A 23,891-nucleotide genomic window follows, 5' to 3' on the forward strand; every position below is an offset into this window, starting at 1 on the left:
TCGGTTATCTCTAAAATTAAATACAAACTTTGACTATTTCATAAAATTGATATTTTCTTAAAAGTTATTTTACACCTTCGCATTTGTGACTTCCCGTCTAGATTTATTATTTTATAACAAATAAATTAAAAAGATGTCGCGCTGTCAAACATTTCGTTACAATTCTGATATCATACGTATGACCTTGTAATCGTAAAAAAATTTAACGAACGAAATATTCGAAAAGATACTTCAGAAGTATCAGTTATAACTATAGCTGTGCCTATACGACGAGTTTCTCATAGAAGAATCGAAATCAGCGACACCGAACATTCGGTATGCGCGTAAATGTATATAAGTTACTTATATCGATAGAGCATTATAATACAATTATCACAGATATGTAAACTACAAAATACCGTACGCGCGAATATAAAATGCAACTTGCGCCTTCGCCGATGATCCCATTGCACATACTACGACAATTCGTCTACATTCTAATTGATGTACAATTTAAATACGAATCAAAAAAATATATATGCGTGTATGTATATATATATATATATATATATATGTATATTGCAAAATTTTACTCGCTCGCGTGGGGCGAGTAGAATTCTATGTTGCGTTTGAAATCGTTCTCGAAGTCCGTAACTGGCGAGTCGGATCGCTCGTTTAATTCACCGCCAGTTGATTCTGTTTTTAAGACGGGAGGAATATTTTCCATTTTCTTGTTGGCTTCATTGTCGATATCATCAGATATGAATGTTTCGGAGGCAATCTACAATTGAGAGGGATGTGATATGATTGAAAGACACAGAAAAAAAAAAGATAATAGATATAGATATTTTTAAGACATAAGATTTAAGGGAAAAAATTAAGCGAAATAATTATATTAATCTTTAAATGAGAAGAGTATAAAGCAGGAATAGGAGATAGAAATGCAATAAAAAAATGAAAACGGAAAGATCAGTCTAATTGTAAAATACAAATTACCTTTCTTTCCATCTCATCAGTCTTAAGCTTTTCTAATTTCTCTTTGTCGGCAAGCGGGATTGCAGTCTTTGATAATGTTTGTCTCTTTGGGGTGGGTTTCCTCGGCTTAAATGATCCGGATGCTTTTTTCGGTAATTGAGAGCTCGTGTGCTTCTTGGTCTCATTCGATTGTTCGCAATTATGAGTAACCAATTGCTCCTTAGTCTTAAAGGCCTGCGTAATGTTAATAATCAACTTCATAGAAGAATTATATGATTGGAGTTTTTTGTGTTTACATGAATTAAGAAATAGGACTCACATGGGAGCAAATGTCACATTTAAGACTGTGCTTATTCATTTCATGGTGTTTGAGAGCTTGCGCTCGGTGGAAGTTGCGATTGCAGTGGCTGCAACTGAATCGTTTGACATTGCTGTGCGTCAGCAGATGCCGTTTGAGCTTGTCTGGTCGCGAAAACTCACTCATGCAGCCCAAGTAATTGCGAAACGGGCACTTAAGTCTCTTCGTCAAATCATGGATCAGCATATGCCGGCCCAGTCGATCTTTTCGTTTAAATCTCGCTGGACAATGCTATGATTTAAAATATAAAGTACAAACATCAATAAACAATATGCAACTATATTTCAGTTTATTAAATGCCAGTATAGTAAAGTTTATATTTCATTTTCAGTGTTGGTCCCTCCGTCCATTCGTTTGTTTTCTCATCTGTAAGATTTTTTCAGAAATAGCTTTTTCAAATTCTGTTTCCGATAATAAATATTCAAGGATTTAGTACAAAGAATGGAGGCAAAATATGAATGAGTCAAGTCAGTTGGTCATAAAGGAATCGAAGATCAATTTTTTTCTTAATGTTTACAGATTTTTTTTACTGCACTACTTGGTTATATCCATTGCAAAGAATTTATTTTTATATGTTATTAAAAAAAATATCTATATCTATAAATAATAATTATAATATTAATCTAATGTACTTGTTTAATTGTAGAAATTGCCTAACATTTTAAATGTAGTGTGGATATCTGTACGAATGATGTTCATATTCACTAAGGAGGCCTGACTCGAAGCTTTTTGATCGGCCGCGGCGTTTCGTCTCGGTCCCACACTACTAGACTTATCAGTAAGGCGATGTAGTGTGGGACCTGTCTTATCCTATATCGAGATACCTGGAATGAATTTAGATTGATGTTCTATTTAAAGAGAATTTATATGGCTGCGGTGCTCATGCGAATCTCGTTGAACTTCTGGTGGCGAGTCGAGTAATAGTTTACTTCCACAAAATATATCCTTTTGAAGTATAGGTTGAATATTAAACGCAAAATCCTAATTTTTTATATTCATTGCAATTATTCTTACTTACCGGACATGTAAAAGGCGTCTCTTCGCTATGTATAAGCTTATGATTAGCCAAATACTGCTCGGTTTTAAAAGCTTTGCCGCAATCTTCACAGACAAATCTCGCCGATGCCGAGTGAGTTTTGAGGTGACGGCGCAGAAATCTCTCGATGAGAAAGCTTTTGCCACAATGCAAGCATGCATAGTTGTGTGTGGTGGTTTCCTTATGATGCTGCAATGCCTCCAGATTCGAGAATGACGATTTGCAAGTCGAGCAACAGTAATACTTCTCCGTGGTCTTCTGCTTCTGGACGGAGTGGACGTACTGATGGCCACCAAGATCCGACAGGGTACTGAACACTTCGCCGCACACGTGACATCGATATTCCGAGCACTTATGGTTGCGCGTGTGCTCGAGGAACTCCTCCAAATCCGAAAACATCATGCTGCAGCTGCTCTGCACGCATTTGTATACTTTCAGTGCCAGATGCGAGACAATTAGATGGCCTTTCAGAGCTTTGTACGAATCAAATGTTTCTTTGCAGAATTGACAATGGTACGTGCGGTCGATACTTCCGTCCGGAGGCGCCTAAAAGTATTCAGAAAAAGATGATTAAAACGATATATAAGAAAATAATAGGTAAAAATAAACAATATAAATATTAATGAGTAAAAAATTATATATAATTACAATTAAATTGTGTTTAATATCTGTGCTTAAACTCTTAGTGCTTTAAAACCAACATAATATTTGAAATAATTTTTTCTTAGAGATGTTCTTATTCTTGCAAGGACATTTTTATAAAAAAAAATATTCATAAATTTTCTCTTCGTAAAAATTCGAAAAGAAAAATAAATCTTAGTAATTAGTTTAATTAAAAATTTTGTACCTCTGGTGGTAATGAGTGAATGGCGGTGCCAGGCCATACTTTGTGTGAGGACATATGCTTCTTCACATTTGATTTTTGCGCAAATGCACGACCACATACTACACATTGATAAGGCTTTTCTCCAGTATGAGAACGTTCGTGCTGTTGCCAATAGAATTTTTTTGCAAACTGCTTGTTGCAATAACTGCACTTATACTGTAATAACGTAATCGAATATATGTATCTTAATAAAAAATTCGCATTAACCTCTGTAATTTATTTAATAATTTAAATAAATTCGCATTTTAAAAAAATTGTTTGAAAACAGATTTACATTATATTTGTTATGAAAATCTCACATTAAACTTTAATTAAATTGAATTAAATTTTATAATTAAATAATATGAAAACATTAATTACAATTTAATTTAAAACTATAGAACCAAGTTTTATAAATTTTACTTTTTGTTTTGGAAACAGAAAGTCATCAATATAATGATACCCTTAAGTTCTGCATTCGATTGATGCCATTTTCTGATACATTGAGTGAATTATCCTGGAGGGATGTCTCGTTGTTCTCAAGAGAGGATTCGTTGTCCTCTAAAGGCGGCTCGTTGTCTGCCAGAGACGGTTCGTTGTCCGTCAACGAGGCGCTAGGATGTTCGGATTGACTCGAGGCGTCCTCCTGTGAACTGATGTCATTTTGCAGTATCGTCGGCACTTCGCTTGAATCTTCCCTCGTCGCCTCGATGGCAGCATTATCGAAAGTATCCAAGTTCTCTGTACTCAAAATGATCGGCACGCTGAACGTGGAGTCTGTCATGAAATAATTAGCAGCCTCCTGATCCACACTGTAACAATCAGATTAAAAAAAAAAGATAATACACATTAAAGAATAAATTTTACAAAAGCAAGGAATAATTTATATATTCAAGGTGGCACGAAAATATTTAATTCAAATTTATCGAATTATAATTATAATTATCAATGACAACATACCTAAATAACATGTCTGCTTCTTCGAGAATAATAGGTTCTCCAAGCTGAAAGGTTTCCTGCGAATTGTACTGCGACTCATCTTGAATGACATCTTCCACGTGCATTACCTGACTCTCATCGTTTGTTAGAAATTGAGTCAAGTCTACTGTTTGCTGCTGCGTTTTCTGGTGCGTTCTCTTGTGGAGTATGAACAGTTGAAGTGACGTAAACTGACTTTTACATTTGCCACATTGAAATATGTCTTCCTCATCCTGATCAATTGCTGGTGAAGATATGTTGATATTATGTAATAAACGATATGTACATGAGAAAATATTAACATATACATAATTATATTATTTTTAGAATATTTGTATTCATAAAAATTTGTCTCTTTTCAAAACAATTAATTAGTAGATTAACTAGAATTGAAATACATATCTTTCCATATCATGAAAAAAATGTTAGAGATATTTTTTCAGAGAATATATTTCTAGGAGAAATATAACATAATTAAATACATTTCAAATTTTCGCGCTATTAATATTAAAATTCTATCATTAAAATTTAAATTTGTTAATTATGTTTTACCGTGAAAGACAAACACTTATTTAATAAGTTTCTTAATTTATTATAACTCAAAAAAAGGAGTCTAAATAATACATTTTTTTTTATTTTTTAGAGATTCATCAGATTCATCTTCTCAAGTATTATACCTGACTGTTCGACTTCAGCTATCAGGTTTTGAGACTCCAGCAAGGATTGCACAGAGGAGCCATCCAGCGAGACATCTGTTAAAATAATTAAGATATGAGATACAATTGTTCACTTATTTATATAATTAGTTTCTTAATTAATTAAATAAATCGTTCATTCTTCTTATTTTAATCATTGACTCAAATTCAATTTCATTTTTTAATTTATATAAATATACGTATTAATTTTTCTATTTTAAATTTTATAATGAACTATAACGAATCTCAGCAATCAGACCTATCATATTTCCATTGATGACTTCAATTTTTTAACAATTTGACTCTTTTGACTAGAGAATTTATGAATCCTAACTTAGTAATCATTTTCTTATATATGTATAATATGCACTGAAGAGGATCAAATCCGAAATAATTTGCAATATGTTCAATATATATTAATTATTGTCAATACATACAATAATTTATGCACAAATAACTGTATTCACTTTTATAGGCTTTCCTTTTAGCCTTTGAATTATTATTCCAGAACCTTACTTTAATTTTCAAATATATAATTAAATAAAAACAACTACATTATTCATTGCATATCAATTATTGCAAATAATTCACACATGAATAACTATGTTACAAGCTTTCCTTCTAGTTTTTAAATTATTATTCCAGAGCCTTACTTACTTAAATTTTCAAATGTACAATTAAACAAGATCAATTATTACATTGTTCAATACTAATTATTATAAATACGTACCACAAAATAGAAGTGTGTGTTATTTTTATCGTTACTTTATTATGATAATGATTTGGTTATGACATTGTAAATTTTTTATGATGGTAATGGTAACCAGAAGAAGTCATTAATTGTAATGGATTGGAAAAGTTACTTGTTGCAATAAGTTACTTTTACTATTATATTACTTGTAATGAATAAAGTAATGTGTACTGCATTACAAATTACTTTTTTCAGTAAAACGCATAGTGGTGACAAGTTACTTTTCAAAGTGACTTCTTCAATCTTGGTACAACCTTAGTTATTGTTAGTCATAAAAAATTCCAACGTCATTATCAAATCATTATTATAAAAAAATAACGGTAAAAGGAACGGGGTTACTGTACTTCCATTCCCTGGTAAATACACATAACAATTCATACACGAATAACTGTGTTGTAGACTCCTTTCTAGCCTTTGAATTATTATTCCAGAGTCTTACTCACTTTAATATTCAAATAATTAAACAAGAACTAGAAGAGTACGGTTTTGGAAGTACGCAAAGCGTAAATCGCTACAAATTTATAAGATGCATCGAGGCAGGTTAAGTCGATGACCCCCATTTTCCATATCCTTCAAACCCTAAAAATCTGCGCACTCTCAGTCTCTCGTACTACCTAGCGTACTTGAAATCGTCGTCGCAAGACGAGCTCGTGGAGATGCGATGCAGAAAGAAAACGACAGTCTACTCCATGCCCGAGGAACGAAGGCTCGAGGTGGATTGTTGACGTTTCCGGGATCGGTCAACCCCGCCTATTTCGATCGACGCTCGCCTTACCTGTCAAAACATCGAGGATAGACTGCGCCATGTTTCGCTGTAGCGATCAGCACACTGTCATCGTAGCGGAGGCACCGACTCCTAACTCGCGCGGATCGGCGAGATCCGCCGAGATGGAAACATGACGAGCATCACTCTCGCGTCCCCGTCGCTGCCGAGACGGCGCCAGCGCACTGATCGATACTTAACCTCAAAACGAAACATCGTATCGCGGAGCGATCAGGGATGCCATTTTACAGACGCCAGGTGTTCGAAATGGTTCCAACATGCGTGACCCCGTTTACGTCTAACTAGTAACTTTCTATTAAATTATCTTAATTTCAACGTATTTAAAGAACGATGCACTAAATTGGTACATCAGAATGTACATCAGAATGATTAATTAAATACTCATATCATGTATTTATGTTTATACGCATCGCCGAAATTAAGATAATTCGATAAAAAATTACTAAAAGTTGAAAAGGTATTAGTTACTATTGGGTCATCTAAAAAGTATCCGCGGTACTTTGTCACTAGATATATGACCATCAACACACATCTAGTGACAAAAAACCGCGGATACTTTTTAGATGACCCAATATTACGTGAGTTATGGCCCTTTTACAATGGTTGGAAATTGACGACTGTGATTGGTCAATTTCCAGCTTCTAATTTCTGATTTATGATTAATGGCTTATTGTAGAATGTGTGTAATGGTTAAGATTGATTAAGACTTAAGACTTCTGATTTGTGGTTTATTGTAGAAGGCCCATTAAGCCGGTACTATATTAGTCGCAAAATGATCGCAAGTTTGTTGCGACAGCCAATGAAAGTTTGCATTTAATTTGCTATTATTAACATAAATATTTGGCTCAAGCATTATTAAATTCATAATTTTTTATTAAATAAATGTTCCATAAATAAATATGCATACATGTAAAGGATACTATAATATCCTATATATTGAAGAAAAATTACAATTTTTTCTCTTAGCAGTTATCATCTCTGTTGATAATCAAATTTTGACGATAATACTGAATATTGTACTTATTTTATGATTTATTAGATTAATGGACATATTTATACATTTAGAACTCGATTTTTCTTTAAAATTGTGATTTCAGTGTTATCGTCAAAGTTTGATTATCAACAGCGATGATAACTGCAGAAAAAACATTGTAATTTTTCTGCAATATATAAAATATTATAGCTTTATAAGTATGCATACTTATTTATGGAATATTTGTGTAATAAAAAATCATGAATTTAATAATGTATGAATCAAATATTTATGTTAATAATAGTAAATTTATATCAATTGTCGATAATGTCAGAGTTCTTCAATTATCTCCAGGTCCTTGGGACCCTTTTTATACAGCCGAAAATCTATTCAGGGTTGACGGTCTTTAATAGTATCTCGTCGGTGATGTCGGTCTTTAAATAATATCTTATCGACAAGGATGAATAAACAAAGTTGATTGTTCGTCCTTGTCAACATTTTCCTGGTGAACATTTTTAAAATAATTTTTATAGAAATTGAAACATTTTTCAGAAATATTCGAATGGTTCACATCTCTCAGAATTTTTCATATTCTGAAATATTCTGAGATTTCTCATCCCATAATTAAAAAAAAATATATTTTTAAATTTTTTAGATTTTATAACATTTCATCAGAAATTATACTTATAAAAAATCTTAGAAATCTTATGAATATTTCATAATCAATTCATATATGAAAAATTTTGAGAAAAGACGTAGATTTTCTGAAAAGTGCTCTAATTCGTATAAAAAAATATGAGAAAATTATAAAATTATATAAAAATTCTGAAAAATTATATGAAAAATTCTGAAAAAAATTTTCAGCAAGGAAACCCACATAATAGCATGGAAAAGAACCACAAAAACGTGGATATTACCCTGGTTTGATACAAGAAAAAGACTATAATATTCATTCTCAGGTGTCTCTCTATACAATGTCTATTCCGTCATGCATGGATCTATCTTTTTTTTTTTATACCGGCGTCTAAAGTATCCAGATTGGCGGTGTTCTTTGATACTCGTAAGATTATTATAATTATATCAATAGTAAATAAAGTTAAGACAAATGTAATTATTAGAAAAGATATGCATTATGTAAGTTTCCGTACGGAAACTGATCATATTATATGGTGATGACTCTGGAAAATCCGTGCGTTATTTATAACCTTGAATATGCTCTAAATTTATAATATTCCATTCAAGGTTACTACGTATTATAGAATTATAAGATATATACAAAATCAGCACAATGTCTCTAATCGGAAATATTGAACCATTTAATCCAGATCAAGCTGACATAACGACTTATATTGAAAGAATAGAGCAATTATTTATTTGTAATGATGTCAATGAAAAAAAAGTGCCACTTTTCTTGACTTTGTTAGGGGGAGAAGCTTATAATGTTTTAAAAGATCTTTTGTCCCCACAATTACCTAGTCAAAAGACGTATGCTGCTTTAAAAGAGACGTTAATAAATCATTATAATTTAAAAAGGCTTGTAATAGCAGAACGATACAAATTCTACAGTGCAAATCAAGATAGTAGTGAAGATATTAAATCGTACCAAACTAAATTGAAGAATCTGTCAAAATATTGTAAATTTGAAGGATTCTTGGATGAAGCTTTGAGAGACAAATTCGTCTTCGGTTTATTTTCGGAACAAATTAAACAGAGATTATTGACGGAAGATGATTTAACATTTGAAAAGGCATGTGAAATAGCTACAAAAATGGAATTTACTGAAAACCAAATACTTATCATATCTAGAAATGATGAAGAGAATATTGTTAATCAATTGGATAACGATAAGAGTGATGACAAGCTGAATGAAGAAAGCAGTCAGAATAAATCAAATGAGTATTTGACTCAAGCAAATCAAGAGTCAAATAGTAAAACAATGCCTATAAGACAAATGTGTAAACGATATACCAAAGTCAATAAAGATTATAGTGCTATGAATTCAAAATGTGTTTCATGTAATCAAATGGACCATACATCATCTAAATTTACATCTAGAAATAGAGCTTGTAATATAGAAAATCAAGAAGATAAACAAAATGAGGAAGAGAATAATCATATTCTTGAATTAAAGTTTATAGATATTGATACAATTGGTGAGTTTGAAAACAGCAATTTGAAGGTTGAAATGTATATTGAAAAATAATTAGTATTCTAATAGAAGAAAGTTGCTGATATTGATAGACGAATAATTCCCATTTTTTTCAATTCATTGATCTTCCAAGTAACATAGTGGCTGAAAATTATTTAATTTGATTCCTCTATATTCTGTGAAAAAACATCTATATACACTTTATTTTTTAACATGATCGTTATGAATAATTATAAATAATTTTTTGTTTAAAAAACCTAAACTTTAAATTAAAATTCCGAAAAAATTATATAAGCTTAATTGGATCAAAATGAATATTTTTTATCTTTTAAACTTTTTTCTTAATCAATAGTTTTTTAGATAAAAAATGTCTAAATGAAAAATTGACTACTCTTATAATTTTTTTTACAAATTAATCGTCTAATTAATATAAATAAAAACAAAAATATAGATTATTTATAAATATAGAAATTTGATTATCTATAAATTTAATATTTCCTTTTGGTCAATTCTTTTACGACTATTTGCGACTTCTATCATTTTTACACATCTTTTAACATTCTAATTTTTTAATTTTTATACCATAACTTGTTAAGTTTAATTGAAGTTTAATTATTAATTGAAGTTCAATTATAATTTATGCGACTGAAGAAGACTTTAAAGTTGAAATTATTTTCGCTAATTTTCATGTATTGAACATATTAAATTTTTAAAAATATTTTATAATGCCTTGTTTTTATTTCTTTTGACCTTTCTAAATATTATTATATTTATTATCAATTTAAAAAATGAGCTGGTTATTTGTATTTATCTTTTATCAAATTTCCACTATACACTCACAATTAAATAGATTGATATAGTGGCAAGGGAAAATACAAATTGTCAAAAAATGTCTAAACAGAAGTTTATTTGTTGATTGAAGGAAAGAAATAATAAATGATTTGAAAATAAATAATTGTTTATTACATTTTCGATTTATATATAGAATTACATCTTTAAAAATACTAATCATCAACTGGTGTATCATTAGCAGACTGCATTTTTGGCTTAGAATAACATTTGTTTTAATTACATTTTTGTCGAATGTAAATAAATATCGATTTTATCAGTAAAAAAAAAAAAAATAAAAATGTTCCATAGGAAATCTTATTTATATTATAAATTGAGAATTATTAGACAAAATTATGGCTAAAAAAAAATTGCTAAAATTCTCAAACTTTTAATTTATACAATGAAGTACATACAAAATGAGTAATTTATTGAAACATACAAATGATATCTCCTGTATCTCCAATAGGGTTGTGTAAATATAGAAAAAGTTCTACACTGTACCAGATGTTGAAATATCACCAACTTGAAATGTTATTAATAATAATTTTTTAATTTTAATCCTAAAGTAGTAATTATATCTGATAGAGAGGAAGAGTTTGTTGGAACGACATCCTTAGCAGATGATAACTTAGAACACCTGTTTATTGAACCATGTTTATACCCTACCTTCTTAAATTATGATAGGATTATGAAATCTTCCAGGAAGTTTATAAAGGAAAAGAGAAATGATATTTAAGTAATGAGTGTAAGCTAGCCTTAAGCTTGATGTAAGCCAAACTTAAGTTAATCTTTTGTATAAGTATTCAAATTGATGGCTCTTGCAAGACTATTGTAATTATCAGTAACGTAATAAAATTAAGCTGTCAGAGAGTAGATGCTTTATGTAAGTTTCTAAGGATAATCAATACAAAATTTCATATTTACAGATTCTTTAGAAGAGACACGGAAAAAAGCAGATCCTAATTACGCAACTTGTGATGAAAACAGAAGGCATGAAAAAAGAGTCATACACGAAAAACAATTTGACGATACATATGATACTTATGATGACAGTATAGATGAAGATTGTGGTAATTTAATTTTATCAAATTATATTTTGTTTCTATTGTTTCAGAAATCAAAGTTTTTTTCAATAATTGTAATTTTTAAATTCATTTTAAAAAATAAACTGTTCACACTTAACTAATTTTTATTATATTTTTTATCAGATTCAGCTTCGCAATTACAGACTTCATACAAGAAGATAAAAATAAATGAAAATTGGGAGTCGTCTGGAAAGAAATCTTTGCATGACAAACAATTGTTGCATAAAAAGCAATTCTCTTGTAATAAAATTTCACAAATTGCCACCTTATCTACATCAAAACATTCATTGTATGATAAATCACAAACGCAGATAGTTGATCCACTACAAATAGTACAAATGGATGAGTCGTCTGAATTTGGACCGCAAGAAATGAATGTACAAAGTAAAAATTCAAAATTATTTAATTTTTTTAAGTTGATATGTAATATCTATATATATGATAAAATGTCCACAATTGATACAATAACTTCTTTTAGATCTTGAATTTATTTCAACTACTGCCCCGTCAGTTACGGTTAGTGACATTGGTAAGAATATTTTATATTTATTTTTCTTAAATTATTATATACGTTATAAGCATATAATACTAACTCAGTGTGTTTTGATTAGAAGCAATATGATAAAAGAAAATTTATACGTTGTAATTAATTTTATTTCAGAAAAGTTGATTCCGATTTGTGAAGAAACATTAAGGTATGTAAAAAGCATCGATAGGAGGCTGAGAGTTTTGGAAAAAGGCGTTATTAATGAGGAAGAGCCTGAAGGAATGAATGTATTCGATGACCTACTTCCGATCAATTCTATACAAAATCTTAAACGATTTGAGGAAAGCATAGAAACAGCTGAAATAAAAACGAAATTTGTAAGTTAATTTTTAAAAGTATAAATATTATTTATTATAAATATTATTTATTATAATTATTTATTATAGTAGTATGTTAAATTACATTTCATTTATTATTTATCTAATTGCTTATGAATATGTTTATGTGATCTAATTAAGTTGTATGTTTTTAAGATGGAATTTATAAAAAGAATTGGAGGCAAAGGCAACAAAAATATGATACAACGGTGTATGAGCCGTTTATTTACAAATGAATTCGGCATTAGTTGTTCTTGGTGTGGTCGCGGGAATAATTATCGCATGTGCGATTTAAAATGTATCCAAGTTCTAAAAAGTAAGTTGCATATTTTTATTCTTTATCAAAATTCATAAGGATTTTAGTTGTAATATTAACTGTACTATTGAATGTTTTGTTAGTTGTGTTAAGAGCCAGGGGTATCAACGAATGCGAATTTGAAACTATAGCAAGCGAATGGTTCCGCCTTAGCAAGCTGCGATATGATCGCGAAAATAAAAAGGTATTGCCTACTGACGATTGTGATACACAGGAAAAGGAGACATAATCTATTATATTGTAACGATATCTCGAAGATGAATCGTTTCTCAGTGGCACACTTGTCATATGTCCAGTTGATCATCCGCACTTCTTTTTAATTTTTTAAATCGCTTACGGACTTTTTTAATTTTTCAAATCGTGAACGTTAATTGCAAGGCTTCGTAGGCCACAGTGAGTGTGATGCGTCGAGTGTGTGCTCGCTAAGAAAACGATTTTGATTGAACACTTGAGTGGTGTGGGGATATCAATGAAATTGACAAAATCCATTCAAAAATTTCGAATTAATCCTTATAGAGTACATTTGTAGAACACATTTTTTCGATACATGATTTTTATTAATATTTGTATTTATATATTATATTTTTTATATATATATATTCTTGGATCGCTGATTACGAGACTAAAGTCCAATTTTAGAATTTCAAATGAAATGGATTCAATATTGACAAGCAAATTTTTTATATCAGTAATTGTTTTACTAAATTTAATATTAAATTAATGTTAATATTTGTGCTAAGAGATTGTGCGAGATATGCCATAATGGATACGTCATTTTTAATTTTGAAAATTTGACTTTTTTTTTTAAATTTGATCTAAATTTATAGGATTGGATCGAATTAGATTCAAAAGTATTTAAAAATCGAAAAGTATTGAATAAATTTATATATTTGCTATGTTAAACATAGTTTTTTTTTCTTTTTCTCTTTTTTTGTATATAAGGATTATTATTTTTATAAAAATGTAATTTTTATACAATTTTTTTATTATACATAAATCGCTTTTTTTTCTAAAAAGAAAAACTTTCAGTATTTTTACGTATTCAATCGCGCTAATTAAGCAAGTATCGACGTCGAAAAATAGCAACATCCGATTTTTTTTTAATTTAATGGTATATTTCCTCGAACAAAGGACAATACTAGCTAGAATCTTCTCGATAGCATACAGAAGAAACGTTACACTGCTGCAATATTTGCCAAATTCCATATGGTTTTCTCTGCTCTTATGAGGACAGTACGACCAAAATGTGGATTATAAAAATCATGGAGTATGTAATTATGAATATCTATAATGTAAACTCTTCAGTATAATGCTCAAGTCCGCCTGTTAATCGTGGCTATTGTTTGGGAGCGTTTAATTATCACTTATGCACGTCGCGATTGCAATCCCGGCCGATTTGTACCGATTCACTGTAATAGAATTATACTTGTCTTTACAATCATTCTCGATCATCTGTGATCGCATTATAATATTCACGATCGTTGTAAATATGTGCGTATTGCATCGTCTATTCATCATCATGCGCATTGTTGTATTATATGATGATAATATTTCTTTCTTTCTACGTATTGAAAATTCTAGAAAAAGAATTCGTAACGTTTCGAATCAATTCAAGCAGCTATAATCATATTCGTTAAATATGAATGAAATTTAAATAAAAAAAAAAGGTTTTAAAGCTCAATTTCTGAAAGGTTATTATATTTTGTAATTTCTGAGTGAGTTTGGTAATTTTTATATATAGAAAAATATGAAACACCTCTCGAAAAATCCGCGGTTCGGAACCGGCATAAAACTGTAGGTCCCGTATATTTGTGGCAAGTGAATAATCAGCGTACGCATTAGAAGCCTAATGTAAAAGAAAGAAAAAGAAAATTATGATTGAAAGAAGAAATTCTTTTTACTTTGTGAACATGTTACTTTGTGAACCTATTACATATCCAAAAAAATTTTTAATTTTCAAACGTGAAAACTTAAAATTTTTTCTACAAAATCAGTTTTTAAAAATGTTCTTAACATTTTTTTTTATTAATTTATGACAGATTAAATAAAAGGAGCATTTTGATCGGTTATAACTTCATTAACACTCATTGTATCGCAATTCGAAAAACAGATTAATGTTAAAACTTTGACAAATATAATTACCAAATTTTTTAAAAACATATAGCAGCATGTGATACTAATGAGTAATAACGCTACGAATTTTTGTTCCAACCCATTATATTGCTAATTTCTAAATAAATATTTGAAATGTGTTTCGCGAGTGTATTTCTCCTTTCCGAACACTTTTTAGATCCAGACATCCAATCAATTGATCCGCACGTCGAAAGGCAGATTGTTTTCATGTGATTATTTTAATGTACTTGATTTTTTTTTTACATTTATTGTTATCAAGAATTTTAAATCAAATTTTTTTAAGTTATAAAGTAAAATGCAGTTAATATTATTTATTTTAATATCCGTTTTCTTAGCTGGTAATAAAATTGCGTGCCTATTTGACAACTGTTGATACATGTGCAAGTCGTTACCCCTAAATGCTAATTTTGACAAAATCTATATCGCATTCGAGTGACCGCAATTTATCCATATTAGTGCATAAAAAATAATTTTTTGTTCACCTTCTAAAAAAATTATAAATAAATCAAAAATTTTAAAATGGCAAATGTAAAATATTTAAAATGCAAAATGTTTTTTCGAATCCACTTTATATGTAAAATAGTTAAATAGATATTTTAAATAGTTTTCAAATACAGAATGATTTTTCCTACGTACATTTTAATGTATAATACATTTTTTAAGTATTTTATATTTAGCATTTTAAATAGAATTACATTTGAAATGGAATTTTAAATGTAAAAATACCAACCCTGTTAATAAATAAATATGCATTTGCTATGCAAATTTGTTTGATCAGATTCTAATCGCGCGGCGGTATCGTTTGATATCGATAAATCGTACGTGCGATTCTAATATGTCAATGGAGCCTTAGCGGCTTTTAGGTTGGATAACCTATATTAATTAGTTTGTGCGATGAGTTTTTCACGTTATTTGAAAAGAAGTTATCTTATCGCATAAAATGGCGGTGTCCTTTTTGGGTAAAAGAATCGCTTTAACGCAACGGAATTTCTTGAAAATTCCGAAACGAAATGGATATATAGTTTTGTAAGTTTATTTTCCTTTATTTTATTATCATAGAGGTTAGGTTTCACTGATTCTCGCGTATTCTTTTAACGATTACTGCGTTTTATATCATTTTATTGTGTTTTCTTTATATATTTGTGCATATATTTAGTACTGGATTCTTTTTTTATCTTTAATAATTAGTTACATTTTAACTATACTTTTGGTGTTTAGAGATTCATCTTGTCTATATTTTCATTCATGTATTTTAAATTTGTATTCTTTGTTATTCACTTAATTTTCTTTGATTATTTAATTTATTTATATATTTATTGTATCTTTATGAGTTATTTTTATTATTTGTTTAATATTTCTCATCTATTTGATTATATATTTATTGCATGTTACATATAATTTATACATAATTATGTTTACATATTGTATAATTTATGTATTATGTAATATAAATAAACTTTTTGTAATGTTATTTAATTTATGTTTTTAAATATCTACATTGTTATTTAATGCATATTTTATAAAAATGTATTCTAAATATAATTAATATATATAATTAAATTATAAAGTACAAAATTATTTTAGATCCGTTTTTTTATATTTATGTTTTGTTTGATTATATTTATTAGATATATAAATTGAGTTTATTTTGTATATTTGCATTTGTTTTGTACATTTATGCACCTCATACAATTTTATACTTTTTTTCCTTTATGTCAAGACTTCCAGAAATAGGTGAAGAATCATCAGAGAAAAATCCTTTACTGAAGGATGACAATTTACCAGAGTTTAACACAATTACAATCGAAAAATGTATAGCAGCTATTGGAAAACAAACTGTAGATTTTGAAGAAAAGTTGAAAAGTCTGGAAAAAATAGTCCGTAAGTATTAAGTACAATCAAAGAAATATTACTTAATTATTAAAAGATATTCTATATTGAAAACATTAATTAAATATATTTAAGTATTAATTTTATTTGAATGCTGTATAATTAATATTTAAATACATTGTATAAGCAAATTTTGAATATGATATGAATAGAAAGAGAATAAATAATATTAAGAGATTTTCTTATAATCAGTAATAATAAAATTAATATAATACAAATCTTGAATAAAAAGAAATATGTCCTAATATGTATAATTACGATTTTTAATTTTTATAATCTTTTACAGCAACAAAAGATTTAGATGTATTTAATGAGTGGTTACATCCAATCGAGGATGCATATCTTCCTCTTGAGACGACTTGGGGCATAGCAAAGACTTTGTATTTTGGCAATCAAAGTTTGATGCCGACAAAATGCTATATGGGTATTCACGAACGCGCTACGAGAGCCATAGCTAGCAAATTTGGCAGTACGCCACTCTTTAGAGCATGCAAGGAAGCATTAGAGAATAAGGACATCAAATTAACACATTCGCAGAGGAGAGTGCTTACCAAGTATGTGCTGGAAGGAACTTTAAATGGCCTGAATCTGCAAGATAAAGAATTCGAGAAGTATTCAGCTGACTTGAGTTTCATTCTGTCGAAAATCAAGGAATATAAAGCGAAATATGAGGTCTCTATCACATAACTTGTAATAGATTTATAATAATTATAACATAGCAAAATTAAAGAAGGCTAATTATATTTAAGACTAATTATATTTAAAAAAGCACCGTATTAGGATTTTATTTTTGTTATTATAGTATATTTTTATTATAGTGAACATTTGTCTCGAAAAAAGCATAGCAACGAACTGAAATTTAACTTCATTTTTTTAGAGTTCTACAGCTGTATATAGTATGGTAATACATAACAAACGTGTCGTGGAAGATTTTCCGGAAGACTATCTCAAATCCATAGCGATTGACCCTAGGCAACCTTACATGGGTCCTTGGAAAATCACTTTAAAGCCATATATCCTGCAACCGTTTATGGGTATGCATCCTTCGTATTTTTATTTAAAAAAAAACTTGAAATTTTTAAGACTTAAATTTTTATCGATTTATATTTTCTCAATTAGAATATTGTCCTGATCGTGAACTGAGGAAGGCGATCTGGGATGCTGATGTCATCCGGTGCTCTAATTATCAGGAAAGATCCGTTCAGGCCAGTGTGACATTGGAGGAACTCCGATCAAGAAGAATTGAACAGGCGAAGCGCTTGGGATTTAAGAATTACGCAGAGATGAGCATGGAGACAAAGATGGCCGGCAGTCTGGAGAATCTGTATAACACGCTAGAAGTTCTTCGGAGTACTGGTAATTAATTTATTATGAATGAAAAATATAATACAGAGAAATAATCGAAAATTTATTAGAGCATTTATGTTTTTTAAAATTAATTTGTTGACAACTTGTTGAAATTATGAAAGAACAATAATGATTTATTATTAATTAGATTTGTTAGAAAAAAATATATTTTTATTAATATATTATTTTAATAATAATTATTTAAAATTATGAATATAGAATATTATAAATAATAGACAATAATATTTTTGATAATATTACTTGATTAATTAATAATTACATGAAATTGATGAATAATTATCTGTTTTTTTTAAGCATTAGCGATTCAAGAAAAGGAAATTGCAAATTTAACCGAATTTGCAAAGGCGAGAGATTTCAATGATATTATAAGGGTATGGGATATTGCATTTTGGGATAGAAAACAACGTCATAGCATGTATATGTAAGTAAATTGGCATAAAAAATATCCTACATATATTTTTTTAATACTATATTGAAAAGTTTTTTTTTTTTAGTATAATATATGTATTTGTATTATATATTAAAGAATTATGTTGCGCTCGCGCGATTGCATTTTAAAGAGAATATAATTATTTGAAAGAAAATGTAAAATATCCTGCATTGTAGAATTCAAATATCATTTAAAATACTTATTGATATTTGCTAAAAGTTTATAATGTCGAATAAAATATTGTACAATAATATATCTTTAAATACTTTGTTTAATTCCGTGTTTATTCAGTGACGAAAACAAGTGGAGAGAGTATTTTCCGTTGCCGACTGTGTTGACGGGCCTCTTCAAACACATCGAGACGCTCTTTAATGTGAAAATCGTCGAAAGCAAGAAAGCGGACATTTGGCATAAAGATGTCCGGTTCTTCGACATATTCGATTTGAACGAATCCAATGCAGCGCCCATCGCAAATTTCTACCTAGATCCTTACGCCAGAGGAACGGAGAAATTCCGTAAAGAACAGGCATCGGGATGGGTGTCCACGATCAAAAGCAAGAGCAAAGTCGGCAATAGCACTCCATTGATCGCTATGATCTTCAATTTTCCGCCACCGATAGGCGATAAACCTTCTCTTCTTTCCTTCAGGGACGTACAGATTCTTTTCCAAAAGGTAATAGGCTACATATATTATACTATTTGTAAAATTATAATAGATATATACATCTTTAATTTGTTAAAACATTAATCTTTTATTTGTTGCACATTACAGTTTGGACACGCTTTACAACATTTGCTGACTACGATCGAGTACTCTGACATTGCTGGATTATCATTTGTGGAATGGGACGCGGTATTCATTTGTGATTTCTTCATGGAGAACTGGTATAAAATAAAGTTATTTTTATTTATTCTATTCATTTATCTACTTTCCTTATATTTTTGATATGCTTGTGTTAATATTGCAATTAATTAATTAATAAGTTAATGTCTAATATGTAATTCAATTTTGTGTATATATTTGATGGATATAGGTTGTACGAACCATTTATGTTGCAAAAAATCTCTGAACATTACGAAACGAAGGAACCATTACCTGCGCAGGCTATCAACAGTATTAAAAAGACGAGGTCGCATTTGGCTGGCTATAAGCTTTGTAAAGAACTTTACTTGTCACATTTGGATCTGGAGCTGCATTCCAGGTGAACTTCGATTTGCATAAAATCTTTATTGAACTAAATCTTGAATTTTTTTCTTAAATTATTTAAGAGAAATATAATTATGCTTTATCGAATAGTAATATTTTCAACTTATAGTTTCAACTGAAAATGGGTTACTCTACTGGATGAATTTTTTTAACGTAACATGTTATTTTCTAGTGTAGATTATATGTAAAAAGAAACTTGTTTTAAACTTTTTTTAAATGCTTCCATTGATCTTGAAGTAATCTTGAAAATAAATGAAAAATAAAGGAGTTTAAAAAGGAGTCAATTTCTATTCAAAAAGGTGTAAATAAAAGGAATAGTATTTTTTTCATTGTAAATTTTGATCTTCTGGATACGATAAAATTATTAAATATCATTGCGTTTAGAGAACACCTCGAAAATTAAGCAAGAATATCGAAATTTAGATAAGTTTCTTTGTTTGTGCTCAATTTTTGAAGTATTTTTTAAACGCTACGAATTTCTTAATAATTGTATCATCGTATCCAAGAGGCCAAATCTAAAAAAAAATTTTTTTTACTTACACCTTTTTGGCAGAAATCAGCTCCTTTTTAAAATCCTTTATTTTTCATTTATTTTCAAGATCAATAGATCCTATTTGTTATTGGAACCCGAAGTTGAAAACATTTGATGAAGGTGTACTTAATATTGCTAAATTTTAGAGATTTTTGATAAAAATCACTTTGCTTTATCTTAAAAGTGTACAGATGGTCTTAAACACCATGTATATATTTATATCTTATTACATCAATGCTTACAAAATAAACAAAACACTTGTCGTTCTCTCAATGTATTATATTAGGTGTTGGAATTAATTCGTAGCGTTTTACAAGTGATGGGAAGTACTTTCATTAATGTATTTTTTAATGCTCATGTGAAATAAATAACATTCTTTCATTAAAAAACGCTACGAATTAATTCCAACACCTAATAATAATTCGACGATTCTGAAACAATATTGATCTTTACGTCACTTTATTTTATTTTTGAAAAAATTGTAGTGAAAAAACATTTTGGGTGACTATGATGAAACGCCTATGGCCGAAATATTTCATATTGCCACTCGAAAAAAGAGACGTTCATGTTTGCAATTTCGATGTTATATGGAGTGGCAATTGGGCAGCCGCGTATTTCAGGTATCATCTATCAATTTTATACGAATTAGAGAATTTTTGCAAATTGATTTTAATTTAAGATAGTTATATATAATTGTTATCTCAAATTATACAGGATATTTCAAACTTTTTGATACATCGCTTGTAGAGTGAACTAAACTGACAATGAGTCGAGGTCTTCTATCATTTTTGCAATTTTTGCAATTTTTTTAATTACCTGATGAGCAGAATGTCTGAAATTGAAGCATAAAACTTTAAGGTTCTTTAAGAGTTCTTCAAAAAATATCCTTTAAATATAATTCATAAAGATCTCTGAAAGATAAATAAAGAAAAAAAGGAATAAATTTTATTTTATAATGAACTTTGAAAGATATTTTACACGCCAATTTTACTCGCTTATTCGGCAGTCTTTAGAAATTAATCTGTCGTTAATTATTGCGAAAATTGCGAAAACACTTTTCGATTCAGTTTAATCCGGTTTACTTGTCCACAAGCGGTGCCAAAAAATTTAGGATACTCTATATGTATGCGAAATTTTTCTATTAATGAAGTAATAAAGCACAGTTATTTATTTATGTAATTGTTAGTAGTTGTTTACAATGTAAAAGCGTTGATCTGTTTAATCGTTAAATTGCAGCAAAATTTGGTCCGAGATGATAGCTGCCGATTTATATACAGCTTTTCAAGAGATCAAATTCGATGAATCACAGCAGAAGGAGTTAGGCATGAGGTTCCGTAACACGTTTTTATCTTTGGGCGGTAGTTATCCTGCCGCCGAAGTATTCAGGCAATTTAGGGGAAGAGATCCGAGCCCGCAAGCATTATTAGACAATCTTGGGTTAACAAAGACGAAGGAAATTAAGTGATGCGAATATGGTTAGATATAGCAATACTCTTTAAGAGTACGCAAACATAATTATTAATTCTGCACAGTAACGGGTACTGTTACTTGGATCATACATAATATAGATCCAGGAATTAATTCTATTGTGAAGTGATCATATAATGCAATAAATTATCATTTGTAAAGTACTAAAAACCTACGAATTTTCCGTTTAAATTAACACTTTCGCTACCACGCGTCACATATGTGTGACACGCTAATTTGTTTCGAGAGTTTGGCGTCATATATATGTGACATCGTTAAGTTTTATGATTATGTAAAGAAATAAGGTTTGTTTTGAACGTTGTTGTGTAAAAGTATCGTAAGAAAAGCTTGGGCTGTGGGTGGTAACGAACGTGTTAAAGTGATGTACGGAGGTTAAATAATTTGAATAAAAAAATATTTAGTGTATTATATAAACAAACTTCTATTTTTTATACTGTGCCTTTTTTATACTAAAATACTTTCTTACCTCTCTTCCGTCCTAAACGCATGTACATAAGACAAATTGTTAATATTTTTCCAAGAAAAAATTATAAATGTGTAAATTCTGTTAAATTTAACATTGCATTCTTGAATCTTGGTTGTTTGATTTTATTATCTGAAATGTAATATTTTTTATTGACGGATGAAGCAATACTATTTTATCATGTATCGATAATTTTTGTTCTGATTAGTTCATTTGACCAGTCAAAGATGATGCATCGCGAATCTCTAATATCTGAATTAATATTCAGAATAATACTTTATTTACTTAATTTATTGTAATCTGTATAGATCACCAACTTAAACTAATATGAAATAATAAATTTATCTTTTACAGAAAATAAGCATTAAATGGAAAAAAAATCGAGTCAAGCAAAGGTTCTTGTAAGGTAATTAAAATAATGCGATATGTGGCACTCGATAACAAGACATATCTATTTCCTGGAAAGCTATCTGTTTCTTTTGGAACAGAAAGTTGCAATCTCCTTGAATAATATGTGTATTATATTAATAATTCCTGGAAAACGTTTTACACTTTGCTAATTATTAGTAATTATTAGACTAGCATAATTATTATTTTACAGATATACATAGATTGTCTCCGTGAAAAGACTATCTGATTAAATTCTAATTGACTTAATTGGCAGTTATCTCAGAGAATTGCTAATTGTTGCAAGATTTCCAATTGTAATTTTTTCAAAATATCTTCTTTTATGTATGCATCGAACAACAAAAGATTGACAGTGCATATTAATGAGATATTACACTACTGTTATTGCACTATAAATCATTAAAATAATAATCAGTCTTTAAGCATCCTTCGTGTCGAAGTACTAGCTACACCCGATGGATGTTAACGATATCCAGACAGGATCTGGTTTTCGTTCTCGTTCTGAGATTAATTACTTAATTAACAGCCACGGACAAGCCGGGTTTTTCCGCCGGGCATGCACGTTTTTATCGCGCTTGCTTGTCATCGTCGTCGTTCGACTCGAGATCTTATTTACACCCGTTATATTACCCGGCGCGGTAGGTAGATAGGATTATGAGTCACCTTCTCCGCATGAATACTAAATGCCTCGCTGCATCATTATCAGGCGTCGCACGTGCAAAATTTATTTATGAGCTCGTTAATCATGCTTATTTATAGTGAGCGCATTTATTTACTATGTCAATTCTTTACAGAACGATCAAATTCCCTCGTCGCGATTGTTTGTAATGGGAACCTAAACGTGTTTTTGCATTGCATATCCGAACATTTAAATTTCAGTTATTTCAGAAATACAAAAAAATCTAATCTTTGAAGAATTGGAAAAAAACGGTCTAGTTTTTGCAATTATATTATTAAAAATAATTAAAAATATGTTTAAATTATCTTATCATGTTATACATTAAGTGATAATGGTACATATCATTTTCAAAATTTATTTTAAGAAAAGTGAAAAATAGCTAACTTTGAAAATATAACTTACGGTGTATATTTTTTAAATAAATGAATATTTTTGTATACATAGATTTTTTTATCAAGAATTCTGTAATGATAGATTTCTCTAAAGATGTTATAAAATAAGTTAAAGAAGATATTTATTTAATTTTATTGCTAAAAAATGTACACGTTTCAAAAGGAATAGCAAAGTGATAAGTTAAATTTCTGTAAAGTGATTCATATAGAGTGTATTTTTATAGTATAAGGAAAATATTTTTTATGTAAACGACGGTTTCAT

At 29.3% G+C, this 23,891-nt stretch overlaps 3 protein-coding genes across 4 annotated transcripts; 2 read left to right on the top strand and 1 right to left on the bottom strand.

The window, feature by feature from the left end:
- Positions 1 to 28: 28 nt before the first annotated feature.
- LOC105152049 (uncharacterized) lies at positions 29 to 6,648 on the bottom strand. The gene is made up of 9 exons (XM_011066076.2): positions 6,413 to 6,648; positions 4,869 to 4,943; positions 4,174 to 4,435; positions 3,677 to 4,025; positions 3,196 to 3,390; positions 2,331 to 2,894; positions 1,274 to 1,543; positions 976 to 1,188; positions 29 to 760 (listed from the first exon to the last, which is right to left on the bottom strand). The coding sequence occupies exons 1-9, from the start codon at positions 6,441 to 6,443 to the stop codon at positions 569 to 571; spliced, it is 2,151 nt and encodes a 716-aa protein (XP_011064378.1). The 5' UTR covers positions 6,444 to 6,648; the 3' UTR covers positions 29 to 568.
- A 1,701-nt stretch (positions 6,649 to 8,349) lies between these two features.
- Positions 8,350 to 14,891, top strand: LOC105152048 (uncharacterized). Of its 2 annotated transcripts, XM_087415161.1 has the most exons (8): positions 8,350 to 8,454; positions 8,637 to 9,547; positions 11,301 to 11,444; positions 11,583 to 11,843; positions 11,938 to 11,988; positions 12,121 to 12,323; positions 12,480 to 12,639; positions 12,723 to 14,891. In XM_087415161.1, exons 2-8 carry the CDS (start codon positions 8,683 to 8,685, stop codon positions 12,866 to 12,868), a joined length of 1,830 nt encoding a protein of 609 aa, XP_087271287.1. In that variant the 5' UTR covers positions 8,350 to 8,454; positions 8,637 to 8,682; the 3' UTR covers positions 12,869 to 14,891. The 2 variants fall into 2 exon arrangements, with proteins under 2 accessions (XP_087271287.1, XP_011064377.2); XM_011066075.2 differs by having other exon boundaries at positions 8,375 to 9,547.
- A 704-nt stretch (positions 14,892 to 15,595) lies between these two features.
- On the top strand, positions 15,596 to 22,105 carry LOC105152100 (uncharacterized). Its single transcript, XM_087415160.1, has 11 exons — positions 15,596 to 15,798; positions 16,493 to 16,653; positions 16,949 to 17,334; positions 17,540 to 17,696; positions 17,782 to 18,018; positions 18,325 to 18,451; positions 18,752 to 19,133; positions 19,233 to 19,345; positions 19,495 to 19,662; positions 20,685 to 20,819; positions 21,436 to 22,105. Exons 1-11 carry the CDS (start codon positions 15,713 to 15,715, stop codon positions 21,662 to 21,664), a joined length of 2,181 nt encoding a protein of 726 aa, XP_087271286.1. The 5' UTR covers positions 15,596 to 15,712; the 3' UTR covers positions 21,665 to 22,105.
- Positions 22,106 to 23,891: the final 1,786 nt, after the last annotated feature.

The sequence above is a fragment of the Acromyrmex echinatior genome, chromosome 17 (genome assembly GCF_024713525.1).
Source record: "Acromyrmex echinatior isolate Ae372 chromosome 17, ASM2471352v2, whole genome shotgun sequence".
NCBI classification, from domain to species: Eukaryota; Metazoa; Arthropoda; class Insecta; order Hymenoptera; family Formicidae; genus Acromyrmex; species Acromyrmex echinatior.

Excerpts from the sequence above, each read along its gene's own strand:
- LOC105152049 (XM_011066076.2), bottom strand. The coding sequence starts at position 6,443 with ATGGCGCAGTCTATCCTCGATGTTTTGACAG. Across the intron at positions 4,944-6,412 it reads TATCCTCGATGTTTTGACAG|ATGTCTCGCTGGATGGCTCC; the intron begins GTAAGGCGAGCG and ends TTATTTTAACAG. Across the intron at positions 1,189-1,273 it reads AATGTGACATTTGCTCCCAT|GCCTTTAAGACTAAGGAGCA; the intron begins GTGAGTCCTATT and ends AACATTACGCAG.
- LOC105152048 (XM_087415161.1), top strand. The coding sequence starts at position 8,683 with ATGTCTCTAATCGGAAATATTGAACCATTTAATCCAGATCAAGCTGAC. Across the intron at positions 11,445-11,582 it reads CAGTATAGATGAAGATTGTG|ATTCAGCTTCGCAATTACAG; the intron begins GTAATTTAATTT and ends ATTTTTTATCAG. Across the intron at positions 12,640-12,722 it reads ATGTATCCAAGTTCTAAAAA|TTGTGTTAAGAGCCAGGGGT; the intron begins GTAAGTTGCATA and ends ATGTTTTGTTAG.
- LOC105152100 (XM_087415160.1), top strand. The coding sequence starts at position 15,713 with ATGGCGGTGTCCTTTTTGGGTAAAAGAATCGCTTTAACGCAACGGAAT. Across the intron at positions 16,654-16,948 it reads AAGTCTGGAAAAAATAGTCC|CAACAAAAGATTTAGATGTA; the intron begins GTAAGTATTAAG and ends AATCTTTTACAG. Across the intron at positions 18,019-18,324 it reads AGAAGTTCTTCGGAGTACTG|CATTAGCGATTCAAGAAAAG; the intron begins GTAATTAATTTA and ends GTTTTTTTTAAG.